The 27,624-nt window shown below is 33.6% G+C and overlaps 2 protein-coding genes across 2 annotated transcripts in view; both read right to left on the bottom strand.

Moving 5' to 3' along the window:
- Positions 1 to 1,390: 1,390 nt before the first annotated feature.
- Positions 1,391 to 11,754, bottom strand: LOC110020813 (adenylyl-sulfate kinase 3-like). The gene is made up of 7 exons (XM_020719061.1): positions 11,297 to 11,754; positions 9,230 to 9,370; positions 4,699 to 4,848; positions 3,711 to 3,829; positions 3,539 to 3,623; positions 3,347 to 3,393; positions 1,391 to 1,583 (listed from the first exon to the last, which is right to left on the bottom strand). The coding sequence occupies exons 1-7, from the start codon at positions 11,475 to 11,477 to the stop codon at positions 1,485 to 1,487; spliced, it is 822 nt and encodes a 273-aa protein (XP_020574720.1). The 5' UTR covers positions 11,478 to 11,754; the 3' UTR covers positions 1,391 to 1,484.
- A 1,161-nt stretch (positions 11,755 to 12,915) lies between these two features.
- Positions 12,916 to 27,624, bottom strand: part of LOC110020656 (mitochondrial outer membrane protein porin 5) — a 21,784-nt gene continuing 7,075 nt past the window's right edge. The window contains exons 3-6 of the mRNA XM_020718830.1: positions 14,734 to 14,844; positions 14,529 to 14,615; positions 13,706 to 13,914; positions 12,916 to 13,420 (exon numbers count right to left, since the gene is read on the bottom strand). Of these exons, the coding sequence (XP_020574489.1) occupies positions 13,114 to 13,420; positions 13,706 to 13,914; positions 14,529 to 14,615; positions 14,734 to 14,844 (714 nt within the window). The 3' untranslated portion in view covers positions 12,916 to 13,113. The remainder of the gene's footprint in view (positions 13,421 to 13,705; positions 13,915 to 14,528; positions 14,616 to 14,733; positions 14,845 to 27,624) is intronic.

Here is a 27,624-nt window from a genome sequence, read left to right as displayed (position 1 = left end):
TGTCAGGTTGCCACTACCAACAATGTTGGAATTTGATTTTATGGCACACTACATTTACTATCAATTTTTCTTATAGCAGTCGGGTCGTTACGATTTTCACAACATATTCTGCCACTCTCCTGAAAGAAGTCGCGTCGCCACTCGTGTAATATTACTTTTGACTATTCAAGTGCCAGTAAAGTCCTGTAACCCACATTTGCATGACTGAATCGGTTTATATGGGCTAGGCCCCGTAATTTATTTATAATGATATCATATTACCCTACATCCCCAACATAAAAAAGCTAGTGTCCACTCTATCATATCCTCATTTATATATGTGTGCAGAAACTTTATATAATACTATGACATTAATATATCACTCACTACCACAAATTTATCCCCACACAATAATTATGATTTACACAATAACGTTGTCTTTATAATTTAATATATTAATTCTATATCACTATTCAATGAAAAACTATATATAAGAGACATTCAATTGTTTATATAAAAAAAGTAAAAGAGAAAGCATCATGAGGCCTAATTCAATTGAAAAATTATAGAAGTTTACTCCTCTCCAATTGAAGATGAATGAATTACACAAGCACAAAATTATTATCTTACAATTATAGTAGAAATTATCGAAATAATGAATGATGATGATGGCCAAACAATAATCATTATATGATAATGTCAAACAATTTCAGACACGTAATAACGATTCAAGTGAAAGTTCGGGCGAAAGTTAAATATTGACATTCATTGATAACAATCGTCATGCAACAACAATTGGTTAATAGTGATCAAATGATGAGAATCATTAGATTAATGGTACTAATCATAAAAGTAAACTTAAAAAATTTTCTTTATCCATGAATATCTCTAGCTTTTAATTAATATATTTTTTAATAATAAAACTCTATTTATAATTTTTTAAAAGGATATTTTAATGAGTTATGAAAATCCTAGAACACTCAGTCGAAAGAATTACGGTAGAGTTCAATAAATGACCTAAAGCTATGTGTTGCACAATCTACCGGACAGATTTGGATTAAACACTTTTGTATTTATATTTCTATCTAAACCCCACTTTTTACATTTTATGCCAACCAAATATTTCATATCAAATAAAAAATATCACTATTTTAACTTAAAAAGTGAAATACACATTTTTATGCATTGATAAACTGACAAACATAAAAATTAAAACTTCAGTGCGTAAATGCATAGGAATTCATTGGTATGTATGTAAATCTTTTTTATTTTTCTGTATGTATATATATATATATATATATATATATATATATATATCACACCTTGCTGGTTTAAACATATCCATGAAAATGTGAATTAGACTTTTAAAAATGCTATTTTTTATGTGATATAAAAAAAATGAGTGATTTGGATGTAAATAACTAAATATGAAAGTTTATGTGTGAGATAATGTAAATGCTAGAGAGAGGGAGAGAGAGAGCAGGTTCTGCAACTTTCCTCTGTCGTTAAGCCTCCAAAAATCCTTTCTCGTCCAGATATAATATCACTTGTTTGGCCATTGATACAGGCGACGGACAAACCCCAGCAATTGGTGCTATCGATATCTGGAAACAATTCAGGCACATAAAATAAGTTGGGGGTAATTTATTTATGATATTTATGTATGTAAATGTCTAATAATCTAGTTGCATTAATTTTTTAAAGTTAATAATATTATATATAGAAAAGTGCCAAAATAAGAGCCCAACACTTTGTTGGGAGACATTTTATTATTTTAGTTCCAGTATATAAAAATGGACTAAAAGAGTTCCAACAAGAAATTATTTTAGCCCTTATTAAGTCTAGGGTTGTAAACGAGTAGGGCTTGAAGGAGCTTAAGCTTGACTCATGTTCGGCTCATTTAAATTAATTATGTTCGAAATTACAAGTGGAAGTATGTGTTCATGTTCAACTCGATTTATGTATTCATGGTTGTGTTCGACCTGAAATTGGCTCGTTTAAAATAATTAGAAAAATAGAGGTGGGTTGGTGAATTTGAACATGCACCATTCATATGCAACAAAAGTGTAGAATCACATAACCACAAGAGTTGTGATGATTTAAACTTAGATATTATACATCAAGAATGTGCCAGCACGAATCCCAAGAAAATTCAGTGATCCCGAATGAAGAAAGTACAACAAAGTGATCCAAAATGAAAGAAGTACAACAAAAAAGAGCTCACCAATAGAAGACCAAGAGGTCCCACTTGAATGCAACCATCTGAGCCAAGGATAAATGTCAACCAAACTAGGAAAAGGACAAAAAGACCGATCCAAGCCTGCACCTATCAGACAAACAAACAGATCAACACCAAGGGAAAGTCGAGCGAAGGTATCAACCTACTTTTAAGTAGATATGACCAGAGAAAAAAGTTTGGTTTCTCGCCATCACCAGAAGTCTCATGGACTCTCCTGTGGTTTCTCCTCAAGGACTAAGAATTGGTCATAGAACAGAGCCTCACAATCATCCTGAAGAACCACTCGTCAAGGAATGAACTGTCTATCGAGTTATGGTGATCCATCATCTGATAGATGACCCGGTCTCATTCTGCTGACAAGAAGTCCTCGTCTAGAGATCGAGTATTGACAGTCAGACCAGACCAACCGCTCAGCCAATTTTAGCCGACCGAGTCAGTCCTACCGACCCAAAGCCAATTGAATCAAACAAATCAAATAGGCATTATCGAGCCAAATTCATGATAGCCCAACTAACCTAGTCATAGAGTAGCTGAGCAATAGGCTCATAGATGTAAAATACATAAAATATCCTATAACAACCTTATTAAAGAAGTTGCAGAAATGTAATATCATGTATTGAACACCCTCCCCTACGAATGGGGAGTTTTTTTATAAGAAAAGACTAATCGACAAGTTGTTTTACTGTTTATTCTCTATGTCTCTCTTCTTTCACGCTCTTAACCCTTGGAGTGTGATTCACAAACAAATCAAAATTCAACAGATATAAACAATATTATATGTTATTATATAAATAATATACATAATTTTTTTTTTATTTCAAGCTAAAACAAGTCGAGCACGATCAAACAAAAATTGTTTATGTACGAATCGTTTATAATTCAAGCTTAAGAAATTTGTTCGTATTCAACTCGCTTACTTAAAAAATGGTTTGAACACGACTTACTTAACGAGTCTAAAACAAGCTATTTGCAAATAAGAAGTTTTTTTTTGACAGCTCTAATTAAAAGTGTTTGAGGATAACTTGATATTTTTATAAACTCTAGCAATGCAAATAGCCAAAGGATTATTTCGACAATTTATTCGATGTAGTCCTAATAAAGATATAAGGCAGAAGAACAATAACACACCTCAGAATTCAAAGGTGACTCATAAGGATCATCAATCCCTGTAAATCCTGCAGGGTTAAGTAGCAGTTTATTAGCACTAAGTTCAACAAAAGAAAAACTCCAGAAAAGTTGGGTCTGGTAAGTTTGTGCCTTCTAAGCAAAGAAACACCATAGGAAAAATAAACAGGAACGGATTTGATAACTGGAGCATACCCTTTATCTTTCCAGAACGTGCTAACTTGTATAAACCCTTTGCATCCCTTGCTTCACAAATTTCCAAAGGCGTGTCCATGAAAACCTGTAGTAAATGTTAATTTGCCAAATTTTGTTACTGTAGGCTGCATATAAACCCAAAAAATAATAATAATAAAATCAAAATAAATACTTCAATGAAAGTTGAGTCTGGCATCATAGCACGACAGGCGTCACGGTCGGCCCGGTAAGGCGAAATCAAACTAGCAATGCATATTACACCAGCATCAGCAAAAAGTTTTGCTACCTCTCCTATAAAACAATAATTTGAATCTGAATTAATTCTAATTTCAGGCGTAAATCAAACTGTACTTTATAATATTTCTTTGTATGGATCATGAATAAGAACAAATAACTTCAAATGAAGCTAAACAGACAATGGAGCAGTTAGCTAGTTAGCATATAGAAATCAGCTTTAAGTTATATGTCTGCAGGTTCTAATTTTTTTTTTTTTTTTCTGCGCAGTAATTTTGCATATAAACATGAAAGGAGATAAGTGTCAAAATAGTCCTTCGAGTATTTCCAGTGGGGTCATTTTAGTCCTAATTCTATAAAAATGGCAATTTAATCAACAGATACTTTTAACATGGGCAGAAATAGTCAGCACAAAAAACTATTTCAACCATAATTTAAAATATTTGAGGATTAATTTTACATATTTATATACTCTGGGACTACAATAGCCCCATGTAAGTAAAGGAATATTTTGAAACTTAATATGAAAAAGAAAAGTGTCAAAATAGTCCCTTGTATGGAGTCATTTTAATCTCAATTCTATAAAAGTGTAAATTTAGTATGGGTTGAAATAGTCCACATGAAGAGCTATCCCAGTCTAATTTAAGGAGTTTGGAGAATAATTTGACATTTTTATAAACTCCATAACTAAATTGGCCCCATGTAAACAATCATGGACTATTTTCACACTTAATATGAAAGAAGAAAAGTATTAAATTGTCCACACAAAGAAATAGTTCAGTCCTAATTTAAAGTGTTTGGGGGACTAATTTGACACTTTTATATATCTTGGGCTAAAATAACCCCATGTAAACAATCAGAGACTATTTTGACACTTGATATGAAAGCAAGCATTAAAAAACAAAAAGGAACCCCCATAATAATACCAACTCTACGTATATTTTCAGAACGATCCTCTGCTTTGAAGCCAAGATCTTTGTTTAGTCCATGTCTGATGTTGTCCCCATCAAGCACATAAGAAAGATATCCAAGTATATGTAATTCTCGGCTGAGGGCACATGCCAAAGTGCTTTTGCCTGATCAATCAAATAAAGTTGACAAAATTATAATTGCAACAAAATTCTACCAATACAGAATAAGTAATGTTTTATTACAAATCCAAAAAATAAAATGAAGTTGTCAAATAACATGCCATCCAAGGAAATGATGCATTCAAAATCACATATAATTTTCAAGAAAATAAAAAAAGAGGCATTTACATACATATTACACAATTCTAATGTATTTACATATCTCACACCTAAACTTTCTTATTTACATGCGTAAATATGAAAGTTAATGTGCGAGATATGTAAATACATAAAAATTGTGTGCTACGTAAGTAAATTTTACCAAAAAAATAAAGAGAATCACAGGCAACGCTCATATAATAAGACAGATAAGTTTTGAGATGACTTTCAAATATAATCAGTATGAATATATAATCAAACAAAGAGAAAATTAATTGGATAGAAATATTATCATTTTTAGTGTTGATATCTCCATAAACGGTCAGTGAAATAGAGAAAATATGAGACAATTTTTAAGTTGGAAAACAACCAAATAAAATCATAGGATATTGACCAGTCAAAAAAGCTTCCAATAGCATTTCGTATGAGTAATAGACAGCCACCATTACCCAATCATGGAGTAGGTGTTGATATAATATAAGAAAGATTGAGGTGTTGTTAGTGTTCTTGTTGTTAGCTATGCAATGAGATGAAATTGATTGTGTTATTCTTCTTAAAAATGATGGTCATATAGCCTTGAGACTACAAACGATTCAACATACAAAGGTTACTAAGAGCATAGTGAGAGAATGTAAAATCCATAGAAAGTGGTTCGATCGGTCCTCGCCTAAAGTTGAAGATGGTTTATATAATATGTACTCATATAGGGGCCCATGAATAGTGTTACGCGTTTAATTGGACACATATTTTATATATAAAATTTGATTTTTGTATCTATGTTTATTTGAGTTGTGAGATACTATTTATGATTGCCACAATTTTTTTTTCAATTATTTGCTTTAAAGACGATTATACCTATGTGTCTGGATCGTACATATGACCATGTCGGCTAGTTGTATGGTCAAATAAACCACGATATAATATAATGGGCATAACACTATATAATTTTACTTCCTCGAGTTATCCGATGTCTAATTTCTGAGTGATTTTTGCTCGTGTTCCATTTAGCATAGTATTTTATAGCTATTTTTATTGTTGTTTTGTGCATTGTACTTGTGCCTGAAACTTCTAATAATTTGCTAAATTTTCATTAGCCTATTTATTTAATATTTTGATTTCCACTTCCTCGGGCAAAAAGAGAGGTAGACTACTTTTCCTAAATAATTGATTTATCTTGAAAAACTTGCTATTTCATTCAACATATATATAAGTAAATAGGTGTTACAATGTTTAACAAATTAACCCAATAAAATCCTCTAATTACACACAACTGATAACTCACAACACACCCCTCAAGATGGAAAAATATTACATCAGGACTCCGCATGCAGAGCTGCTTGCGGAGTCCAATCTCGCGCTGACACGTGGAAGGTCGAAAACGTGTGACCCAGCCCGACCAATGCGTTATAAGAGTATTTCATCGAATAGTAATATTCTCTCGCGTTATTCTGAATATTTTACACGTTATTCATGTGTTATTGTTGTGTTATTGAGGGTTTAGGAATATTCTCTCACGCATTCATGTGTTATTTAATCCGCGTTATATGAATATTCTCTGGCGTTATTCTGAATATTTTATGCATTATTCATGTGTTATTTAACGTGTTATTGATGTGTTATTCATGTGTTATTGGTGTGTTATTGGGAAAAAATTTGCGTACATAAGACGTACGCAGAGCTGCGTACGTTTGTAACCTGCAAACAAATTACAGGGAGGATTTAAGGAGATTATAATCGCATTATACCCCCTGTAACCTCCGTATAACCTACCAGTACCTTCTAGTAAGTTCCGCGCTTCTGTTTTCATATACAAGTATGTTACAGGGAGGTTATAACCTCCTTAAATCCTCCCTGTAATATGTTTACAGGTTACAGACATACGCAGCTCTGCGTACGTCTTATGTACGCAAATTTTTTTCGTGTTATTGAGAGTTTAGGACAAATTGAGCAATAAAAAAAGTCTTTGATCGACAAATTGAGCATAGAGGAAGTGAGGATGTTTAGATGGATATTGTAAAACAAGAAAAAGTCAATTAAAATGTGATTATATTAAAGACATGGTAGGAATAGCATCTATCAATGATAATATAATGAAAAAGAAAAAAGCTCAAGCTGTTTGGGCTTATATAACAAAGGATAAATTGTGAACCAATCAGACATAGATAATTTTAATACTTAAAGATTCAAAATTAAAATTAACTATTTTGATGCCAACCTGAATAGAATTGTACTAAAAATTTATGTGTCATAAGTTTAACACCTCATTCAGCGCTTAATAAGGACAAAAAAAGAATGAAATTTATACAACCAGCCAAAAAAAAATTAAGGTCAGGCTAATGAAGAAGTGAGCCATAGTCAATGTTGCGATACCAAAAATATGCGGGCAAGAAGCAAATCCCCAACCAATTACATCCTAAGATTCAGTTGGATCAAGTAAAGGATGCCATGGGCTTCGAGGTTAACTGTACTCTAATTTTTTTTCCTTATTATTATTATTTATCCTTGTCTATAGCCTTGTTTGTCTGGTGTACTGGTTTGGTAATGTAGTTTGGAACATGGTAGAATTTCTAAACACTGCTAGCTTAAAGAAGGTTGTTTCGTTAAGGTGTTCCAATTATTGCAAATGTCAGACATTTCACATCTCTCTTTTAAATAATTAGGCCTTATTTATCTATGTAAGAAATTGCTAAGCAGGCCACTATTTTTTTGCTTTTTACTTTCATTTTGTTTTATGTTTTATTTAAAACAAAATATGTTTGGGTTGCCATGTTTAGTTGTTTTTAAAAATACTCATATCAACTTTTAGATATTCTGAGTGTTTTTAAAAATAAAAAAAAATTGTAAAAAATAGACTAAATAAATATGTTTTTAAAATAAAAGCAAAAACACAAACAAAAAATAAATAGCAAAAGTGATCCCAGACAAGCCCTTAGATTATGACGTTTGAGAAAGTTTGCTTAATTGATCCATTCTAATAGTTGAGAAACTTCAAAGTAAAATGCATGGCCTCAACAAGAGCAAGCATTGATAATGATGGGAGATTTGTTGGTGGAGATGGCTAATATCTTTTGACGAATGCTTATCGAAGAAGGAAGGAGAAAAGTTGTACCGAGGAAGAAAAACATATGGTAATGATGTAAAAGTAGTGGTAGAAAATAAAGGGATATTCTAATAAAATATGTCATCGGTTGAAATGTCTATATGTTTGGCAATGAAATCAATACATTTATATTCATTTTTAGTTTGAGAGTACAGAAAGAAGGTACAAGTGACACTGGAAAACGTGTGAAAACATGAATATAGCAAAGATAATCAAACAATGGTAGTGTAAGAGAGAAAAAAATAGAAATTGGAAGAAAGATTATTTATTGATGATTGCTTGTTGAGAAGATTAGATGGTGGAAAACTAATAAGGAGAATACAACAAAGACTACTTTTTCTACAAATTGCGGGGAACGATCACATTAAATACGAGCGCCCTAATGATGATTTTTATTTTCTACAACCCTATTTTATTAAAAGCAATATAGACACATGGTTTGATGAAAATGCCACTTTTAGAGCCAAAATTATGAAATTGTATCTGCATATATAGTGAAAAATTATTAACACACAATTTTTTTGTTGAAGAAAAAAAACTTTAATTTCTTTATAAAACTTGAGAAAAATCTCATGTCAGGCGGCTTCTCACTGGCCTTTAAATTAAAAATATCCAAATGAGATGAGTGATTATTTGTAAAGATAATGAAACAGTGAAACTTGAGTGAGCTAGAAGCTCGAACTCTGCCCCGATTAGTTCTGCCCTACTCAGACTTTCAAATTAGTCTATCTTTATCATTATTCCTTAAGATAATTACAATCAAGCACTTTAACAAAAAAAAAACACTTGTAAAAGCTTCTTAAGTCGTCTCTTCCTCAAGAGGTGTTGTTATTGCCTCTAATGGTACATCTTGGGACTAATGAGGTATATAAAGGATTTATCATAAATATGGGAATATAATACATAAGATATAAAAGGAGTAAGCTCTTAAGAAATATAGAAAATGATTTTTTTTTTTTGGAATAGTAGGATACATGCAGGCATTATGGTTGCATGATATGTGAATATAACAAAGTTACTGACAAAAATTTCATAGGGCAGTTTCTTTATCTAGCCAAGAGGTCTGAAGTGTAAAAGAACAAAAATTAAACAATGCATGAATTCATGAAGAGATTTATGAAAGCATACCTGATCCACTTAGACCCGTGATCCATATGACACAACCTTTTTGCTTCAATAACTTCTGCCGTTCATGCTTTCCAACTAGGCATTCATGCCATGAAATGTTTGTTGAATTCCCAACATTTGAAAGCACCAAAGTGTTTCTTTCTACATAATCGAAGAAGAGGAACATTTAGAACATAAAATGTAAATATCAGCCACAAAATTCTTCAATCCCTGCCAGACTTCAAAATAAAAGCAAAAACCCTGAAATCATTTGCAAGGTACTAAGAATTCATAGCTCCCATAATTAAAACAATAATTTCAATAAAATTTATGGGCATTTAAATACATAATTCACAATTCTTAGGAATAACTTTCCTATTTTCAACATAGCACTCAAATCTCTAATATCACATAAAAAATAGCATTATTACCACCTTTTATAAGTAAAATACATATTTTCGTGCATAGGCTCAAAGCTCCAAAGTATTATATATGAAAATATGAAAGTTTAGGTGCGAGATATCTAAAAATGAAAAAAGGAAAAAAAAAAAATTTGTAATCATATCAGATATTTTGAAGACAATTCAGTCAGATATCATAATTTTTTATTCAAAATTAAAATAGTAATTTTACTTGAAGTTCTGATTTCTGAGTTTAATACCTTGAGCAACACTCAACAGGAACAAATAGAAAATAATATTCATAAAGCCAACCCAAAATAGTTTAGGTGAGACTAATGATGGTGTTGATTATTTTGTAGGTTGTTTCAAAACATAACAATGGGTTAAAGGTTCATTTTGTTGGTGTGATTCAAGATTTTCAATTGAATTTTGCAATTATTTGGTGCGGTGGTTGTCTGCCAAGCAGTTGTCATAATCAAAGAAATTAACTGTTCATTTTAGAGCAATTTTAATTTTTTTAAGGCATATTTTTGTTGTCTTAAAAAGAAAAAATTACTTTTTTAGGTAGTTAAAATGCAGAGCTCGTGCAGTTAGATGGAATCTTAAGAATTGGTTTTCTAATAGAAGAATAAAAGAGAATGAGAGGAAGTACCACAGTCTTTCTCTCTTTTATATATATAGAAGAAATTTAATTTACATATTGTGTGTTGTGAAAAACGACAGCAATAAAGTGAAAAATGGAACGAGAAAAATTGCACGTAAAGAAAAACACCAGAGCGACACACAGTTTTACGTGGTTTGGCAAATTTGACTACGTCCACGAAGCTGCAGAGGATTTTACTACTTCGAGGAATTACACTCGACGTTTACAAGAAAATCTCTATTTTCTTCTCTTCTCTCATTTCCTCTCTCTCTTCCTCTCTTTCTCTTAGCTCTCAAGATGACTTAGTGTGACCTTGTTTGGTTTTACATCTCTTTCAAGCTAAAATATGATATTTATAGAAACCATGAGAGCGGTAGGTGGGAGGTAGGTGGGTGGTAGGTGGAACGAGGTAGGTGAGCGGTAGGTGGGTGCGGTAGGTGAGATACTTAATTATGAAACTAATTAAATTCGATGGACCGGGTCTCCACATTACCCAACAACTGTGCCCCTCAAACATCGCCAAATTATCAGTAGATCAATCGAGATTTTTTTTTTTTTTCATGAATTGGTTCATGCCTTTCAAAAGTTAATCCCCTTTTATCATTTAGAAATAAAAGAAACACGCAGAGATCCTAAATTTGCTTCACTTCTTCCTCTATGATCCACCAATCGACCATGGTTTCATCAAGAAAATCCATCCTTCAAGAATATCCAAGCATCAGAGTTAATCACATATCAAACCAAGCAGATCCAATTAACGGATACTACCTTGTTTCGATCGAATTAAATGATGAGAAACGAAATGAAATCCTAACAATTTTATGGTCGATTATCACTCCTCAACCCCTGGATTTAAGCTTTTTCAACACTTTCATTCCATTTCACTCGAATTCCTAGCATCCAAACTCAACCAAGAAACACCCAAATCATCAAGAGAAAAAAAACACCCACAACCCAAATCAATCATAATATCAAAATTCAGAATCAAGAAAGCACGGCAAAAATCCTATTCACGTCACAATCACAAAATAAAAGCACATTTACCCAGAGCAGAGCAGTCGCACTTGCCATTCGCCTCAATAGACTCCCCACTCCGGACGCGAAATCCATCAGCAGCCATCTTAACTCCACCGGCACTCCGCCTTCTCCTCACCGGAGAACACACAAATCCTATCTTCTCTCTTCCCGGCCGCACAATCGGTGGCCCGAGAAACAAAGAAGACATCGGCTCAACAATCTCAGCAAAACAGAAAACAGCATGCAATGCAAGGGAGAGCGACACAGCCTAGGAATTACTATTTATAGAAGGAAGACATGGCGGAGGAATACGGAGAAACAGCAAGCGGGCAGCAGAGATTTGCGGGTACCGGATCTAGGGATCCATTTGAATGATTCTCGCGAGGTGTTGTAGGAAGAAAGCGGGAAGAAGACGGCTGATTCATCGAATGTATACAGTAATGGCGGGCTCGATGATCCGAAGAGCTGCAGGCGGAGTGAGATTTGAATTTCGAGGAAGACTAATAATAATAAATATTTAAATATTTATATATTTCAGGTTCGTATAAATTTATTTTTTTGGAATATAATATTTTGTCTGGAAGGTGTGAATGAGGCCGGTATTCTGTCCGAATTCACTGGCTGCCTTGTCAAGTTCAAACAGTTCGGTATGACTAATGAAGAAGATGGCCAGTACCCGCAAAAAATAATTCGTCTGGTATATATATATATATATATATATATGTGAGTGTGTGTGTGTATATATATATAGGTGAAATACCCTTATATAAAGGATGAAGACATAAATTGAGTCTTCCTTAGAGGTGTAAGTAAGCTAAGTCGAGTCGTGAGCCGGTTTGGGCTCTTCAATAAATGGCACGTGAACTGAGCTCAATGAACTAACAAGTCATGCTCAAGGGTGAGGAGTCTCATTTAAAAAATAATTAATAAAAAATATACTCAAAATATATTAAATTTAAGAAAAATTAAAAAAACATATATTTTACATTTTATATCAAGTAATTTATTATTAGTTGTCTCTTAACTGCCCGTTCAATTAATCCTTTAATAATAATACTAGTTTAAAAAAAAATCTCTTTCATACTAAACAAGCCGTTTTGAATTTGTAGATTAAGCTTTAGCTCTATTTCAAACTTAATTAAATAATCAAACTCGACTCATTTACTTGCTTCTCTCTAACCCTCCATTTCCTTCTCTAAAACTAGCTTTACCATTAAGATACAAATCGATGGATAAAACAAGATTCATTACAAAACTTACATTAGTTGTTGGAATTAAATTAAAGATAATATATAATTTGACCTATGAAATGACAATGTCAAAACAATCCTCCTTTTAAGTCCCAAGGTTTATAGAATTATCAAAATAGTACCTAGACTCTTTAAATTGACGCTAAAATAGTCCACATCAATAATTATTAAAACTCAATTTTAAAATAATCAAAATTTATTTTGACACTTCTATAAACCCTGAGACTAAACTCGTCTGATGTAAATAGTAAAAGACTATTTTGACACTTCACTCTTTATAAAATGGATTAACACATCAATTTAATTATATAGTAATTTATATGATAAAATAAGCAATTATAAGTGAAAATAATGTAAAAAAAAGCAAAAATTCAGGGTTAGATATGCAAAAACATAAGAATCTAAAACTCAGCATATGTGAGCATTTCTCGCATCATGTAACAGAAAAAATGACATTGCAAATACAACATTTCTGTCAACTGTCTCAGAATACCTAAAAAAACTAACACAAAACCAAACCACATCTGTGGAGAATATTTTGTTATTATTGTCAAAAATAAAATTTTGAATTTCAACCTTTTCACAGTTGATCAATCAAGGCTTGAGTGCTAGTGCAAGTCCAAACTTTGGGGTCCTATCCAAAGCCTTGGTTTCAAACTCACCAGAAATTGTGAGGATGGATTTGGGCTTCACCTCATGTTGTAGAAGGGCTCCGAGCTTGCCAGAGTTGTTCAGTCGAGCCTTCACGGTGGTCTGAGGGTCGACCGCATACGCTCCTCCGACGGTGAAGGTGTTTTCATTGGTGGAAAACTTTCTGTTGATCTCCGCAACGACAGAGCTCCTCTGCTTCTCGTCCAGGTGATAGACATATGACGCTCGAAGCGTGTCGCCCTTGTCAGCCCTACGTGGACAAGCATCATAATGTAAGAATTTCTCTGTTTTTGTGATTTAAAGCAAGGAAAATTTGCATGCATGCAGCACAATTCTAATGTATTTACATTATAACAGTTTGGTGTCATAAACCTATGCATGACGAAAATATGTATTTCAGTTGTTAAAAGTTAAAATGGTGGTATTATTTATGTGATGTTATAATTTTGAATGTTATAAATGTAAATATGAAAGTTTCAAGTGTTAAATATGTAAATAAATAAGAATTAGTTGCTATGTATGTAAACAAACTTACAAAATGACAGAAACATCATGTTCTGGTTTTTTGAGGCCAACTCCAGCATTGTATTTGGTAAAAATTCCTGAAGAAGTATCAAAACCAGCTTCGGCGCCAAACACGACGCCATGAGCGCCAAAAGAAGCAGAAAGATCAACCACTGGGGTTTGCTTCAAAGCCACGACCGAAGAGAAAGCAGCATGGTCATGGAAATATTGAAACTCCATCTGCAAAAGGAGAAAATTTACAAATTTTCTTTATAATTCTAAGAGAAAATGTGTCAAAATGGTCCCATTAACTCTACGCAATGGGTCATTTTAGTTATAGGCAGTGTTTGGTTGTGTCCTGGATTCACGTTAAGTAGGATTTAGTAAATCAAATAAATTCGAATTTAACAAATTCATATTTGATGGAAAAACACTCAGTAGCCAAATCCTTTAAATCCGTCAGTGAATCCGATTTAATAAATATGGATTTCGTCGAAAAATTCGCGAAACCGGGGAATATTCCATTTAACGGAGCGTAGGATTTACATTTCGTATTTTTAGTGCTTGGCTGGATTTATGTTAAATCCATGCGTAAATCCAGTTAAAAGTATGCTACCAAACACCCCTTTAGTTTACAAAAGTGTCAATTTATTCCCCAAACTCTTTCAATATAGGTTGAAATAGTCCCCAGCAAGGACCATTTTAGCACCCAAGAAAAGAGTGGGATTAATTTAGCAATTTTATAAACTTTGTGATTAAAATGGCAACATGCAAATAGTTAGGGGACTATTTTTGGCAATTTACTCATATTTATAAAGTTAAAATGTAAAAAAATCACTCATTACATGCACTACCTTTCCAGCGTTGCGGTCAGGCAGCTTGAATGTAGCGATAGTCTTTGTGTATGGCAGAACGTCCAAGACTGTGAAGGTGGTTGTGATCTGGGTGCATTATATAAAAAGGAAAAATTGTAAGTAAATAAAATTCTCAAATCAGAGTTGCAGCTCTCTATATTTTTTAAGAAAGTTAGACCGAACAAAAATGATAGGTATTACTCACATTTGAATCTGTGTCAATTTTGACATCAACAAGGGTATTTTTATAATTGTACTGTGTAGAAACGTCAAGGGCATAGAGTCCCCCCTTCTTAACAGCACCAGAAGTGAGAGCCTGAGAAAAAGGATAAGTTTAAGCTCATTTAGGCTAGCAACATTGATTTCAACCAGAAAAATAATGAAATGTAATGCAGAATGATGTCACCACCAAAAAAATCCAGAAAAGAAAATCAAATTTATAGTAGGGGGGAAATTGATATAAAGAAGTATCGTGTGATGTAAAATATAATATTAGGAATGCACAAAAATTAATTGAAAATTATCTCCTAGACAGCAGGATACCGTGAAGTATGAAAGATGTCATCGTCATCATTAGCCAAGTATTTGATATTAAGTTTATAAATCTTCATTCTCCATTATTTCTTGTTAATATTGCATTAGTTATTGAATTTATTTTTCAGAAAGCATTTAGGCAAATCTATGAGCATCAACTTTCAATCTCCCTTTTTTCTTCCTCCTTGGACATTTTTTTTACCACTCTAATTTTCGCTTTGATTTGTTCAATGCATGCCACTCCCATCGTCCATAAAATAAAAAATTTCTCAAAATATCATTCATACGTTTACCACAAATCATTATTCACATAATCATTTTAGGGGATTTACAAACATAGCACTAAAAACTATTAAGATTTACATAATTAACACCTAAATTTTACTGTTTACAAATAAAACTCAATACATATTTAACACCTAGTCGCTGACAGCGAGGGAGATGTTGTCAGCAACAAAAGATACAAGTGAATAAGAAGATGAGGGTGTTGACAAAGGCTAGAAAAATCAAAGAAAGAGGCAATGAAAGTGATGCATCACAGATCCCATCACTATTTCCGACGAGATCCCTTCGCTGTTTTCACATCTCTTCTTTGTTGGTGGAGGCTTCGTCCCGGCAGGAACAAAGAGGAGCGATGGTTGAAAGCCTTCCTAATGAGATCTCGCCGCGACTTCCCCATGCCCAATGAGATTCGTAAACTTCCTCTTCATTGTCAAAGGTTTTGTTAACTCTATTAACGAAATGCTAAATTATGTAAATAGTGAAATTTAAGTATCAAATATGTTAATCAAATAGTTTTGAATGCTATATATGCAAACCCCCTAATCATTTTTTTAGAAACTAAAATGCCATATCAATTGAATTAATTACAATCCAACTAGCAGATTCATAACATAACAATCGTAATTTTAGTTTTATAATTTACCTTTAAATCTCTATAATGTCTTTTAACATTATCAAGGCACTTATCCATTTTAACCACTAAAATTTACTTTCCAGCCTTTCTCCTTTTTCCTCCACTTCGGCGACTTTCTTTGTATGCCAAGATCTCACTGATCACACAAAGGAGACAGAATAATGTGAAGTATATAATTTAAAGTTGCCAAATTTTTTTACAATTAGGACTTCAACATTGCATAAACTATATAATTGCGTATTTGATTTTTATCAAGCAATTTCTATTATGCGAGAATCGTGCTAATGAAATTCTCTATTTTTGAACTCTGATGTTTAGCAAATTTTATGAGTAATTCAGTAGATGATTTTTCCCACGTGTTTTTTTCGCATTTTGGGCTTTATCCAAATCCCCGTTTCAATTTAAATCAGCTGTTTTTTATTTTACTATAATTTTATGAAGTCTGCAACACTACAAATACCTCCATTTTCAAGGCGTAAGAACGCTTCCCGTGTAAAAAATGCATTTTTTTCTCCTTTTTTCTTTATTCTAAAAAAAAAACAACTTATGAGCTTGACTTTTCCACTCCCTTTCCCTCTCTTAGTTTTCTACTTTTCAGAAATTAAATATTTGGAAGTTAAAAAGTTTTTAAATTCTATAAAAAAAAATCTTATTATGTAATTTTGGAAGCTGAAATTTGAATACAAAAAATCTCTAATTTTGTGATTGATTGTTGCACTTAGTACTTAGGATCCTCATGCGAGTGATTGAAAGCAAGGTTGGTAATCCAATCATAGGTTTGATCCACTTGGTATCATCACCAATCTTTATTATTATTGTAGCTTTATTTTCCTATTTCAGCTGGAAACCATTTTTTTTTATCACAAACAACACAACTTTGTTGTTGTTAATTTCTCAACTCCATCCAAAATTTGTCTTGTTAATTATAAACTTGTCGTCTTTGTTATTTTTTCTGTAATTTTAACATTCTTCCTTATGTTTGCATCAATTTCATTGTTTTGTTATGTTTGGTTTGCTGGATCAATAAAAAAATCTAATTAAACCACTATTTATTTAATTTGAGCGTTATTTAGAACATTATATTGATGTCCTTATAATATAGTTTATAATTCTACAACTTTCTTTGGTTCTCATACTTAATCATAACCTCTAAAGGAACTTAGTACCAAACCTTAAATTGATGGCAACTAGATTTTACAAGTAATTCATATGTTTCACAAATTGGAAATCAATTTATTTTAGTAATTGACTTCATATCAGCTGCATTCATTTAGTTTTAACACGTTTAGTGATACATACACTTACAAAGCATCCATTGGATTGGATTCTCTCACCTGTCAAATATCAGAGCCCCCAAAATTTACACATTAGAAAAACACATAATTTAGTGCATTATCTCATTAAGTCATGCCTAAATCAAGCTCGGCTCGTCTGTTAAAAATGCAAGCTCAAGCTCAAATGGAAAGCTCAAGCTCGGCTCACAATGATTACAACAGGCTCGTGAGTAAGCTGATGAGCTCGAGTCTAAAATCAAATTACCATTGGAGCTCACAAAAGAAGGCCTAGAAAAGCTTGAACTTGAGCTCTTTTAATAAGCAAGCTTGAGTATGAGCTCAAGCTCCAGCTTGTGGCTCCATTAGCTCAACTCGTGACCTTTTTAACTAGTCGAGCTCGAGCCGGCTCCGTTCAAACCCCTAGGAGAAGTGGTCTCCCATTTCTAGGTCGCATGTCTAACCATCAATGCAATGAAGCTTTATTTCAGCTTCATCGGTGGCACATTGACCACAACCATTCATGCAGAGTTTGAAAATCATGGAGGCAGGTCAGTTTAGTCATCCACCTCAGAATATTAAAGCAGTCTTCATTACCAAAAGAGAGTTGAAGTCACCAATAACAGCATATATAGTAGCATGAACAAGATTTGTAGATCCAGAAGAAATAACAACTGTGACTAATAAATTAAAATCGCACCAAAATTCTTATAAATCAAATTACCAAATAAATTTGTTCACTAATACAACAACGACAGCACAAAGCCTTTATCCCACTAAGTGAAGTCAGCTACATGAACCCTTTTTTCTCCATCGTGTCATATTTTCATTTAATTCAAAAAAATTAAGATCATTTTTTATACAATATGCCCAAGTCTTATGGATGTCTACATTGGAGTCTAAAGGACTTCGAGTAAAACTAAAACTGAATACATTGAATGTAATTTTAGTAGCAGTAGCTCTAGCGACAGTTGTAACTATGGGTGATCAAATTATTAAAAGATGTGAATGCTTTAAATATCTTGGGTCTTTTATTCAAAGTGATGGTGATATGGATGGGGATGATATTAGTAGAATTCAAGTTAGTTGGTTGAAGTGGAGGAATGCTTCAGGCCTATAGTGTGATAGAAAAGTACAGCTTAGATTGAAAGGAGAATTTTATAAGATGATGGTGAGACCTACAATGCTCTATGGCACTGAATGTTGGTCTTTAAAAGAGAAGCATAAAACTAAGTTAAGTGTTGCCGAGATGAGAATGCTTAGGTGGATGAGTGGCTTTACACAGAGACAAAATGTGAAATGAATATATCCGTGATAGGGTTGTTGTAGCTCCAGTGGAGGACAAAATTAGAGCGAGTCGTCTTAGATGGCTAGGTCACATCAACCGTCGATCATCTGATGATCTGATTAGGAGAGTAGATGTTTTATATTCAACTTAAGTTAAAAAAGGCGGAAGTAGACCTAGAAAAACTTGGGTATTGTATAAAAAATGATCTTAATTTATTAGAATTAAATGAAAATATGATACTCAATAGGACACAATAATATGATTTAAATGAAAATATGATACTCAATAGGACACAATGGAGAAAAAATGATTCATGTAGCCGACCCCATTTAGTGGGAAAAAGTTATGTTGTTGTTGTTGTTGTTGTATGCCCAAGTTGTTGGCTTGCTAAACTCTTTAATATTATTTTAAAAACTAAAATTATTCCCGAGAAGTGGAGAGAGAGTATTTTGGTCCATATTTTTAAGAATAAAGGGGATGCACAAGAGTATACAAATTATAGAGGAATTAAGCTGATGTGTCATACTTTAAAATTATGGGACAACGTAGTTGAACATAGATTAAGACGTATTACAAAAACTTCTCATAATCAGTTTGAATTTATGTCGGGCAAGTCTACTATTGATGTTATACATTTATTGAGATGTTTAATGGAGAAATATAGAGATAATAAAGAGGATCTGCATATTGTTTCTTTTAATTTAGAAAAAACTTACAATAAAGTTTGAAGAGAAATCCTTTCGAGAGTTCTAGAAAATAACAGTTTTAATATGACTTATATCCAAGTCATTAAAGATATGTATATTAGAGCTTTTACTCGCTAATCAGTTTGAATTTATGTCGGGCAAGTCTACTATTGATGTTATACATTTATTGAGATGTTTAATGGAGAAATATAGAGATAATAAAGAGGATCTGCATATTGTTTCTTTTAATTTAGAAAAAACTTACAATAAAGTTTGAAGAGAAATCCTTTCGAGAGTTCTAGAAAATAACAGTTTTAGAAGAAATGTGTTGATATGACTTATATTCAAGTCATTAAAGATATGTATACTAGAGTTGTTACTAAGGAGGATTGACCCAATATTTTCCTATTTCAGTTTTATTACATCAGGGATCGGCTTTAAGCACATATCTTTTTGCTTTAGTTATGGATGCCTTTAGTTATGGTTGCTTTAGTTATGGATGCTCTTACTGGACATGTACAAGAGGATGTACCTTGGTGTATGCTTTTTGCTGATATTCTTCTTATGGATAAGACTAGAGAAAGAGTTCAGAAAAAACTTGAATTATGAAGGTTTACATTGGAGACTAAAGGCCTTTGTTTGAGTAAAAGTAAAACTAAATACATGGAATGTAGTTTGAGTGGTAGTAGCTCTAATGGCAGAGTTGTTACTATGTGTGATCAAATCATTAAAAGGTGTGAACGCTTTAGATATCTCGGGTCTATTGGGGTCTATTGTTTTGTTCAAAGTGATGGTGACATAGATGGAGATGTTATTAGTAAAATTCAAGTTGGTTGGTTGAAGTGGAGGAATGCATCGAACCTACTGTGTGATAGAAAAGTACTACTTAGACTGAATGAAAATTTTTATAAAATGGTGGCGAGAACTGCAATGCTCTAAGACGCAAAATATTGGCCTAAAAGACGAGCACAAAACAAAGTTAAGTATTACCGAGATGGGAATACATAGGTGGATGAATGGCTTGACACCTAGAAACAAAATGCAAAATGAATATATCTGTGACAAAGTTGGTGTAGCTCCAGTGACGGATAAAAATAGAGAGAGTCATCTTAGATAGTTTGGTCACATTAAACGTCAACCATCTAATGATCCGGTTAAAAGAGTAGATGTTTTAGATTCGACTTATGTTAAGAAAGGCAGAGGTTGACCTAGAAAGACTTGGGCATAGTGTATAAAAAATGATCTTAATTTATTAGAATTAAATGAAAATATGACACTCAATAGGACGCAATAAAGAAAAAAGATTCATGTAGCTGACCCCACTTAGTGGGATAAGGGCTTCTTGTTGTTGATGATATTGTATTGATATGAGGTTTATTAGATCATGCAACCTTGACAATCTTATAGCTTGGAAAATAGTAATTAAAATAAAAAAAGACTACTCATGCATAATTTCATCAAAAAATTAATATGCAATGATTTAATTATGAAAATCTTGATGTCGAAGAATAGTGGTACCTAACTGTTCCAATTTGGTTCGTCATTCCCCCACCTTTAAGCTCATTGATGAATAATATAATATATCTTCCACTTTTTAGCTTCAGTCTTCATAAACATGTGATAGTGGATGATGATAATATGCTTGTATCTCTAGACTAGCTACAAGTTTACCAAAGTAATAGAACAACAGAAAAATTGGATTGTGTAACTTGTTTGGGTAAAAGGTTGAATACTTATGAATTATGATTACACTAAAGTATCTCATCTTAGCAGTGTTCCTTTAAATCATTGCCCTCATTGTTTTCTCCATCAATATTGGACTTCATTAGTGTAGTTCATTTTATCTTTGTAAGTATGAGATCTAATCATCCAAGTTTCTTTTCCTATGCAGATCAAAATTATTCTACTCCTTTTTGGTTATGGCATTTATGCTCTTTGGCAAAAATATAAAAAGCTTAGACAAGCCTTCAGATGTTGGAGATGTTAGAAGTGTCAAATTACATCAAACCAATCTTAAATTACACATGATAAAGTTAAATTGCATCATGATGCTCTTGTTCTTAATCAAACTTTTGCTTTTGAAACGTCTTGTTAGAAACTCTGATCTAGCACTGAATGGATTAATGGTCATCCGATTGCCCATAGATTAGTGACTTCACCCACCTTCAGAAGAGTGCAGATTCGAAACCATGTGATTACGAAGTTCTCACTCAACATTTCAAAAAAATATATCAACTGGATTTAACAAATGATAGAAGCACCGTATGGTTCAGAAAACACATATTTAAGGATTTAAGAACTGCTAAAAGATAATTATGGCATATTTAAATATCATGCAACATTTAAATGTCTAATACATAAATATTATGTCTCTAAACTATTATGTAAACATTATATGTCACATCAAAAATCTCAAATTGAATTTAATTGAAAAACTAAAAAAAATACTATAACCGGCTATATATATATATATATAGCTTTATACATTAAAGAATATCATACTATATGTAGTTGAAATTATTACCTATGCTTATTTTGAAGGAAAATCACTACAATGTCATCTAAAGCCTACTAAAAATGTTCCAAACTAAAACTTATGTATCCACAAACATGATCCTATTAAAAATACTATAATTCATGATTTTTTTTATGATAAACTAGATAATGAAGAAATTTACAATTATAATGAAATCTTGCACTTGATCTTTATGAATTTGAATCTACACTTATATTAAAAAATATTCATGACTGCTAATTAAAATTGAGCAAAGGTTAGAATTTGAGTCTACATTCGCAATTGAGTATGCAATCATATAGAATCTAAGCATCTAATAAAAATAGAACATATTCCTAAATGTGAACCCAAATAAATTATACTTGTTAAATTTGATAAATCAATAGAAAAATTTGATAATAAAAATCCTAATGAAGTGTCTAACAATACTAGCTCTACAAATCAAATTGAGATTGACTATATTTCTGGTTCTTAGTTTATTCATATAGGAACAAAAAAATGTTATTGACAAAGGTAGTTTGAATCAACATTTTAGAGAATTTATTAATGGTGCGTGCCTTAAAAAAGCCCAAAACTTACAACCCCTTCTACCTGTTCAAATTTAAAAGTACAAATTTCGTTGCATCTAATTTCTTAACCGCTTGTGTTAAACTTTTTTAAAATGCTTGTCACCTCATACAATCGCAAAACAAGTCAACAAATTTCTAGCGGCCAAATTTATATGTTCCATTGAGATAATTTCCTTTACTCCGATGATTCTTACATGTATCAACCATATACATGCTAATCATGCTGAGAAATGAGCCAGATCAAGTCAGTTGCAGGTAATTCTCAACTAGTATTGGTGTCAGGGACCCATAATTAATTGCATACCAATGCTCCCAACTACACTTTGGTAAGACAAGTGCATCATGTACAACCTCGAAACATCATTTGGTGATGACTGACCATTGTTTAGTTTCACATGATGAGCAAAGTTGTTGAAACAACTTTTGAATTCTGCATTTCAACTTCAGAAAAAGAAGTTTAGGATAGAAATACTTAATTTATAAAAATGTGTCTCTTATTCTTTGTCTCAAGAATATTCTTTGAAAGACTGAAGTCTTTCATTACATACTTGGTTTGAGGCATTGGTGTTTGATATTAACACCATGTTCTAACTAAAAATAAAATCGCCATCAACATACAAAAGAAGATAAACTATAATTAAAAATCCATGATTCTTATAATAGAAATTGAGTTCATGTTTTCATTGTTCATAACTCCTTTGATTTAAAGAACGCCTATGCATGACAGTGAGTTAATTGAGAGGGAACCAAGAGATCCAATGCGTAATATAGTTTACTTCTAACTAATTGATTCAACTTAACTTTTGCTACGAGTACAATTGTATGTTTCATGCAATACATTGAGATATTTATAACTAAATGAGCCATAGATTTAATATTAATGTGACATTATTTTGCCTTTGATATAATAATAATATAAAATATAATAGCAATATTTGTAGAATTAATTCATGATCAAAACTCATTGATAAATGTCAAAAGTTGCCCCAAATTTATTCCAAATATTGATATCAAGAAATATCAAATTTAGAAAAAAATAATTGTAATGGAGCTTATAAATTTATTTCAATCTCAATTAATTAAAAAAACAATGTTACCCTTTCAGTATCATGCAGTACCCAAATTAGCCATGTATTCATCCAATTGTATTGTTTGGGCCAACTCAATCCAGCCTAAATTAGTCCAAATGAGTTCAATAATTCAATATCTAAGAACAAACTCGTTCACTAAAGTAAATTAGTAGGATGCAATTTACTTTGTTATGTTGGATGATCCGGTTAGGAGAGTAGATGATGCAGGAGCTTCCCTGGATCGCGACATTATAGTTGCTATAGTGTTGTCGAAGCATTCCTGTAGCGGCTACAGTAACCGCAGTCCAACCCTTCTCCCTCCTTTTCTTTCATTTTCCTTCCCAATATTTCTTTTTTTTCCGTGAAATTTCCTATTATAAATCCTTGTCTATTATATTACTTCTTATTTATTATGCTTTCTAATTAAAATTATTGACTAATACAAGTCCTAAACCGTCTTATATATAGGGGTTGTTTTTGCATAAGAAATGAGGTTTTTGATAATTGTTGATTTTGGTTACTGCCCCTGAGGCATTCTTCCCCTCCGGGGGCTGTACCCGACAGTGAGAATGTGCTCCGGCTATAACTTATCCAAGGTAGTGACCATCTCCAAGGATTCGGGTGGTGCTCTAGTTGTAGCTCGACCCTAACGAGACATTTTATCTTTCCACAACCCTTTGGTCCTCTTCCTGTTGCTGGCCACCCTGTTCTACCACCTACCAGCTTGCTGCCCTCAATGTAAAACTCCCTCCAAACCTTCCAGAACCTGCCATAAGCCCTCCCAACCCATCTAGACTTGACCACAACCCTTCTGGGCCTTCCCCAATCCTATTGTAGCCGTTTTCAGCTCTTCCCAAGATTGCAGCAGCCTAGCAACTATCGCAACCCCTCAATCAGATATAATTGCTACAGTAACCCTTAATTGAAGTTTGTCTTGTTTCTTTATGTTTGTGTTGTTGTTTTTGTTTTCGTTATTTCATGTTTTCAAGAGTCGTGTCTGTAATCCTTTCAATTTCAGCAATAATATTTGTATTTCGTTGTGTTTTTGGTTTCCCCCGATATCAATAGATGTTCTAGATTTGAATTATGTTAAGAATGCTAGATGTAGACCTAAAAAAACTCAGACATATTGTATAAAAAATGATCTTAATCTATTAGAGTTAAATGAAATATGGCACTCAATAGGACGTAACAGAGAAATACAGGCTTCTTGTTGTTGTATGAAATTTACATTGTTTTTTGTGCCAACGATTAATCAATTTCTTCCCACCCAAAAGGCATCCAAAACTTAAGAATGGAAAGCAAGGGAGCAGTGAATACCAATACAAGTGTATGCAAGTGATAGGGAAATTAGGGCAAAATAATTTTTTTATTTATTCAAAGCAAATGATACAACTACAAACACATAGAAATAAAAGAAAGCACGAACAATTTAAAATGTAGGTGATCTCTCCCAAATCTTATAATTCAAGAGGTAGGAAATCTCTCCCAAACCCTAACCTTAAGACTCAAAACTGATGTTGACCTCATTTTTAGTGAGGTTTTAGTCTCATACTCTCAGAACAAATAATCTAGCCTTAGGAGTTCCTTGTTGACCATCCTAGCGGACTAGTAATAGAGTCCACCTCCCGTAGAATTTCAAACCTCTTCTTAACTCATTTTTGTGAAGAACTCGCATGAGTGGTTCCAAGCACTCAGCTTCTAGTTGCAAGGGCTAAGGATCAACATGTAGAGGGCCCGAAAATAAGTTCCTATAGGATCAAACAATGACCATAGGTGAACCCTTTGTGACTTGATTACTCGCGAACGCCACATTTCACGCACTCACTGCACCCCACATGACTTTGACTTGAATCGGCTTGCCCGTCGGAAAACTCGTCCGGACGACCCCGGATGACGAAACGGACCGCGCTGACGCGCCCGGAACGTTAACTTTAGCTAGGAAGGACACCCATATTGTCAGGGTTATGCGCGCGCACAGTTTGCACGGATATCGATGCCTTTTTTTTAGCGGTGCGCGGGCCCGGGCTCAACCCAGGTCCGACTTGGGTTCGATTCAGACTGGACATGGGTTAATTACTTCAGCCCACAGAATTCAAATTTATGATTTAATCCCCCGTTAAATATTTCCATTTAAGTTGGCTGTCTGAAAGGAAGTCTTAATTCCCCGCCAATGTAACGGCTCCTCTTTCTCCTCCTCCTCTGTTCTATCCTGCACTCAATCAGCTCCCGTCTCCTGCTCGGCCCGATTCGACACCCGCTCGATCCCGTACCCCTCCTCCTTCACAGATCAAAGCTCCCGTTCGCTTCCGCTTGTTCTCTCCCGTCTCCCGCACATCCCGTCTCTGCGCTCCCCCGTCTCCCGCACCGAAGCCGCACGTCCCGTCTCTGCGCTCCTTATTCTTCCACGACCCGAAACCCGTGGCTCTCCTTCTCTCCAAATTTGTCTTCACAGAGAAGCATCGGCTCCCCCCCGCAAGTTTTCGCCTTCCTCTCGATACGATTCATCTTCACCGCTTGCCTCTGCACCGAGACCTTCAACTGTCTCGCCTCCCCCTCGCGCGATCTCTTCTCTTCCGCCGAAGACCCCCGATCGCCTCCCTCTTCCTCACGCACGCAGGAGAAGCGCCCGAATCTCTTCTTTCCTCAACTGAAGCTGCTAGCCTCCTTCTCGCCAGCGAACAACAACCTCCAGACAGGTATATTCTTCCGGCTATTGCATCTTATGGCTATCAAATTACTTACATAAATTTGAAATTGAATCCTCTCCACATGAATACATTCTTACTCATTTTGGAGAAATATAAACAATATTTCGATTTATATGTTATTGCTGATTTTAAACGCTCATTTACTGGTTTTATGTTTCAAGCACCTAAATGCAAATATTTTGATGTTCCAATGACCATTTACTTGCTGATTTTAAACGCTCATTTAATGGTTTTATGTTTCAAGCACCTAAATGCAAATATTTTGATGTTCCAATGACCATTTACTTGCTGATTTTAAATGCTCATTTGCTGGTTTTATGTTTCAAGCAATTAAATGCAATATTGTGAAGTTCCAATGATCATTTACTTGTTGATCATTTACTTGTTGATCTTAAATATTTGTTGATTGCGTGCTTCGAGCACTCTAAAGGGAATACTACGAGGCTCGAGATGACCGTTATTCCAGGGCTTGAAAGCTTCTTTGCAGGTCTATATTCTTTTATTTCCGAATGCCTCCCTTGGGGGTTGTTTTACCTGTTGTTTGGTGGGTTTAAACATTGCAATTTTTAGGGCTTTGTTTACCGATTCACGTACTATTTTAAAGGCAATTTGTTAACTGATTTTGGAAAGTTTACACACTATTTTGAACTGAATTTTCCTAACTGTTTTGGGATATTTAAAATTGATGCTTTGATCTTACATGAGAGCTGTTTGAGAATCTTAAAATTACTGTTTTAAGGCTGATTTTGTGAGCTTTACCTACTATTTTGGAGACACTAAACTCATCATTTACGGGATTGTTTTAATCACTATTTTGAGACATTTTGGTGGGTTGATTTTGAGGCAATCTACACACTATTTTGGCAAAATTTATGTAGCCTTTAAGTGTTGATTTACATGCGATTTAGAATTTGTTTTACGGACCCCTTTTTTTGCCCGGTGTTTTGGGTTTTAATTGATTGTTATTTAAACGCTTTTAGGTTGATCCACTCGTTGTTTTCTCCCTTGATTTTACTAGTTTTGGAAGTGGGTCTGCCTCACCTTCTTTTGTTTTACTCATTTTTAAATGGTTAAGTCATAAAGATGGGGATTGATGATTTAATTAATTGGAAAATATAGAAAACCTCAAATCACCTTAAGCATAAGTTAAAGTGTAGGTTTCCTAGAACTTTAAGTGCACACCCTAGGTGAGAGTCTATCAACATAGTCCTCGGTTTAGGCTTCCTATACTTTAGAAGCACACCCTAGGTGAGAGCCCATCCACTTAGTCCTCAGTGTAGACCTCTTAGACTTTAGGTGTACACCCTAGGTGAGAATTCATTTACCTAATTCTCAGCATATGCTTCCTAGAGTTTTAGGAGCACATACCTTAGGTGAGAGTCCATCCACCTAATTCTCAGCATAGGCTTCTAGATTTTAGGGGCACGCCCTAGGTGAAAGTCTATCCACTTAATTTTTAACATAGGCTTCCTAGATTTTAGGAGCACACCTTAGGTGAGAGTCCATCCACCTAATTCTCAGCATAGATTTCCTAGT

Source organism: Phalaenopsis equestris, unplaced genomic scaffold (assembly GCF_001263595.1).
Source record: "Phalaenopsis equestris unplaced genomic scaffold, ASM126359v1 Scaffold000107, whole genome shotgun sequence".
Classification (NCBI taxonomy): Eukaryota; Viridiplantae; Streptophyta; class Magnoliopsida; order Asparagales; family Orchidaceae; genus Phalaenopsis; species Phalaenopsis equestris.
This window is presented reverse-complemented; position numbering and strand designations above follow the sequence as displayed.

What these genes read in the sequence shown, in the direction of transcription:
- LOC110020813 (XM_020719061.1), bottom strand. Translation starts at nt 11,477, where the DNA reads ATGTCTTCTTTGTTTCTCGGGCCACCGATTGTGCGGCCGGGAAGAGAG. An exon ending in CACGGGTCTAAGTGGATCAG is followed by an intron (nt 4,849 to 9,229) that starts GTATGCTTTCAT and finishes TTGATTGATCAG; the next exon opens with GCAAAAGCACTTTGGCATGT. An exon ending in TGAAAATATACGTAGAGTTG is followed by an intron (nt 3,830 to 4,698) that starts GTATTATTATGG and finishes ATTGTTTTATAG; the next exon opens with GAGAGGTAGCAAAACTTTTT.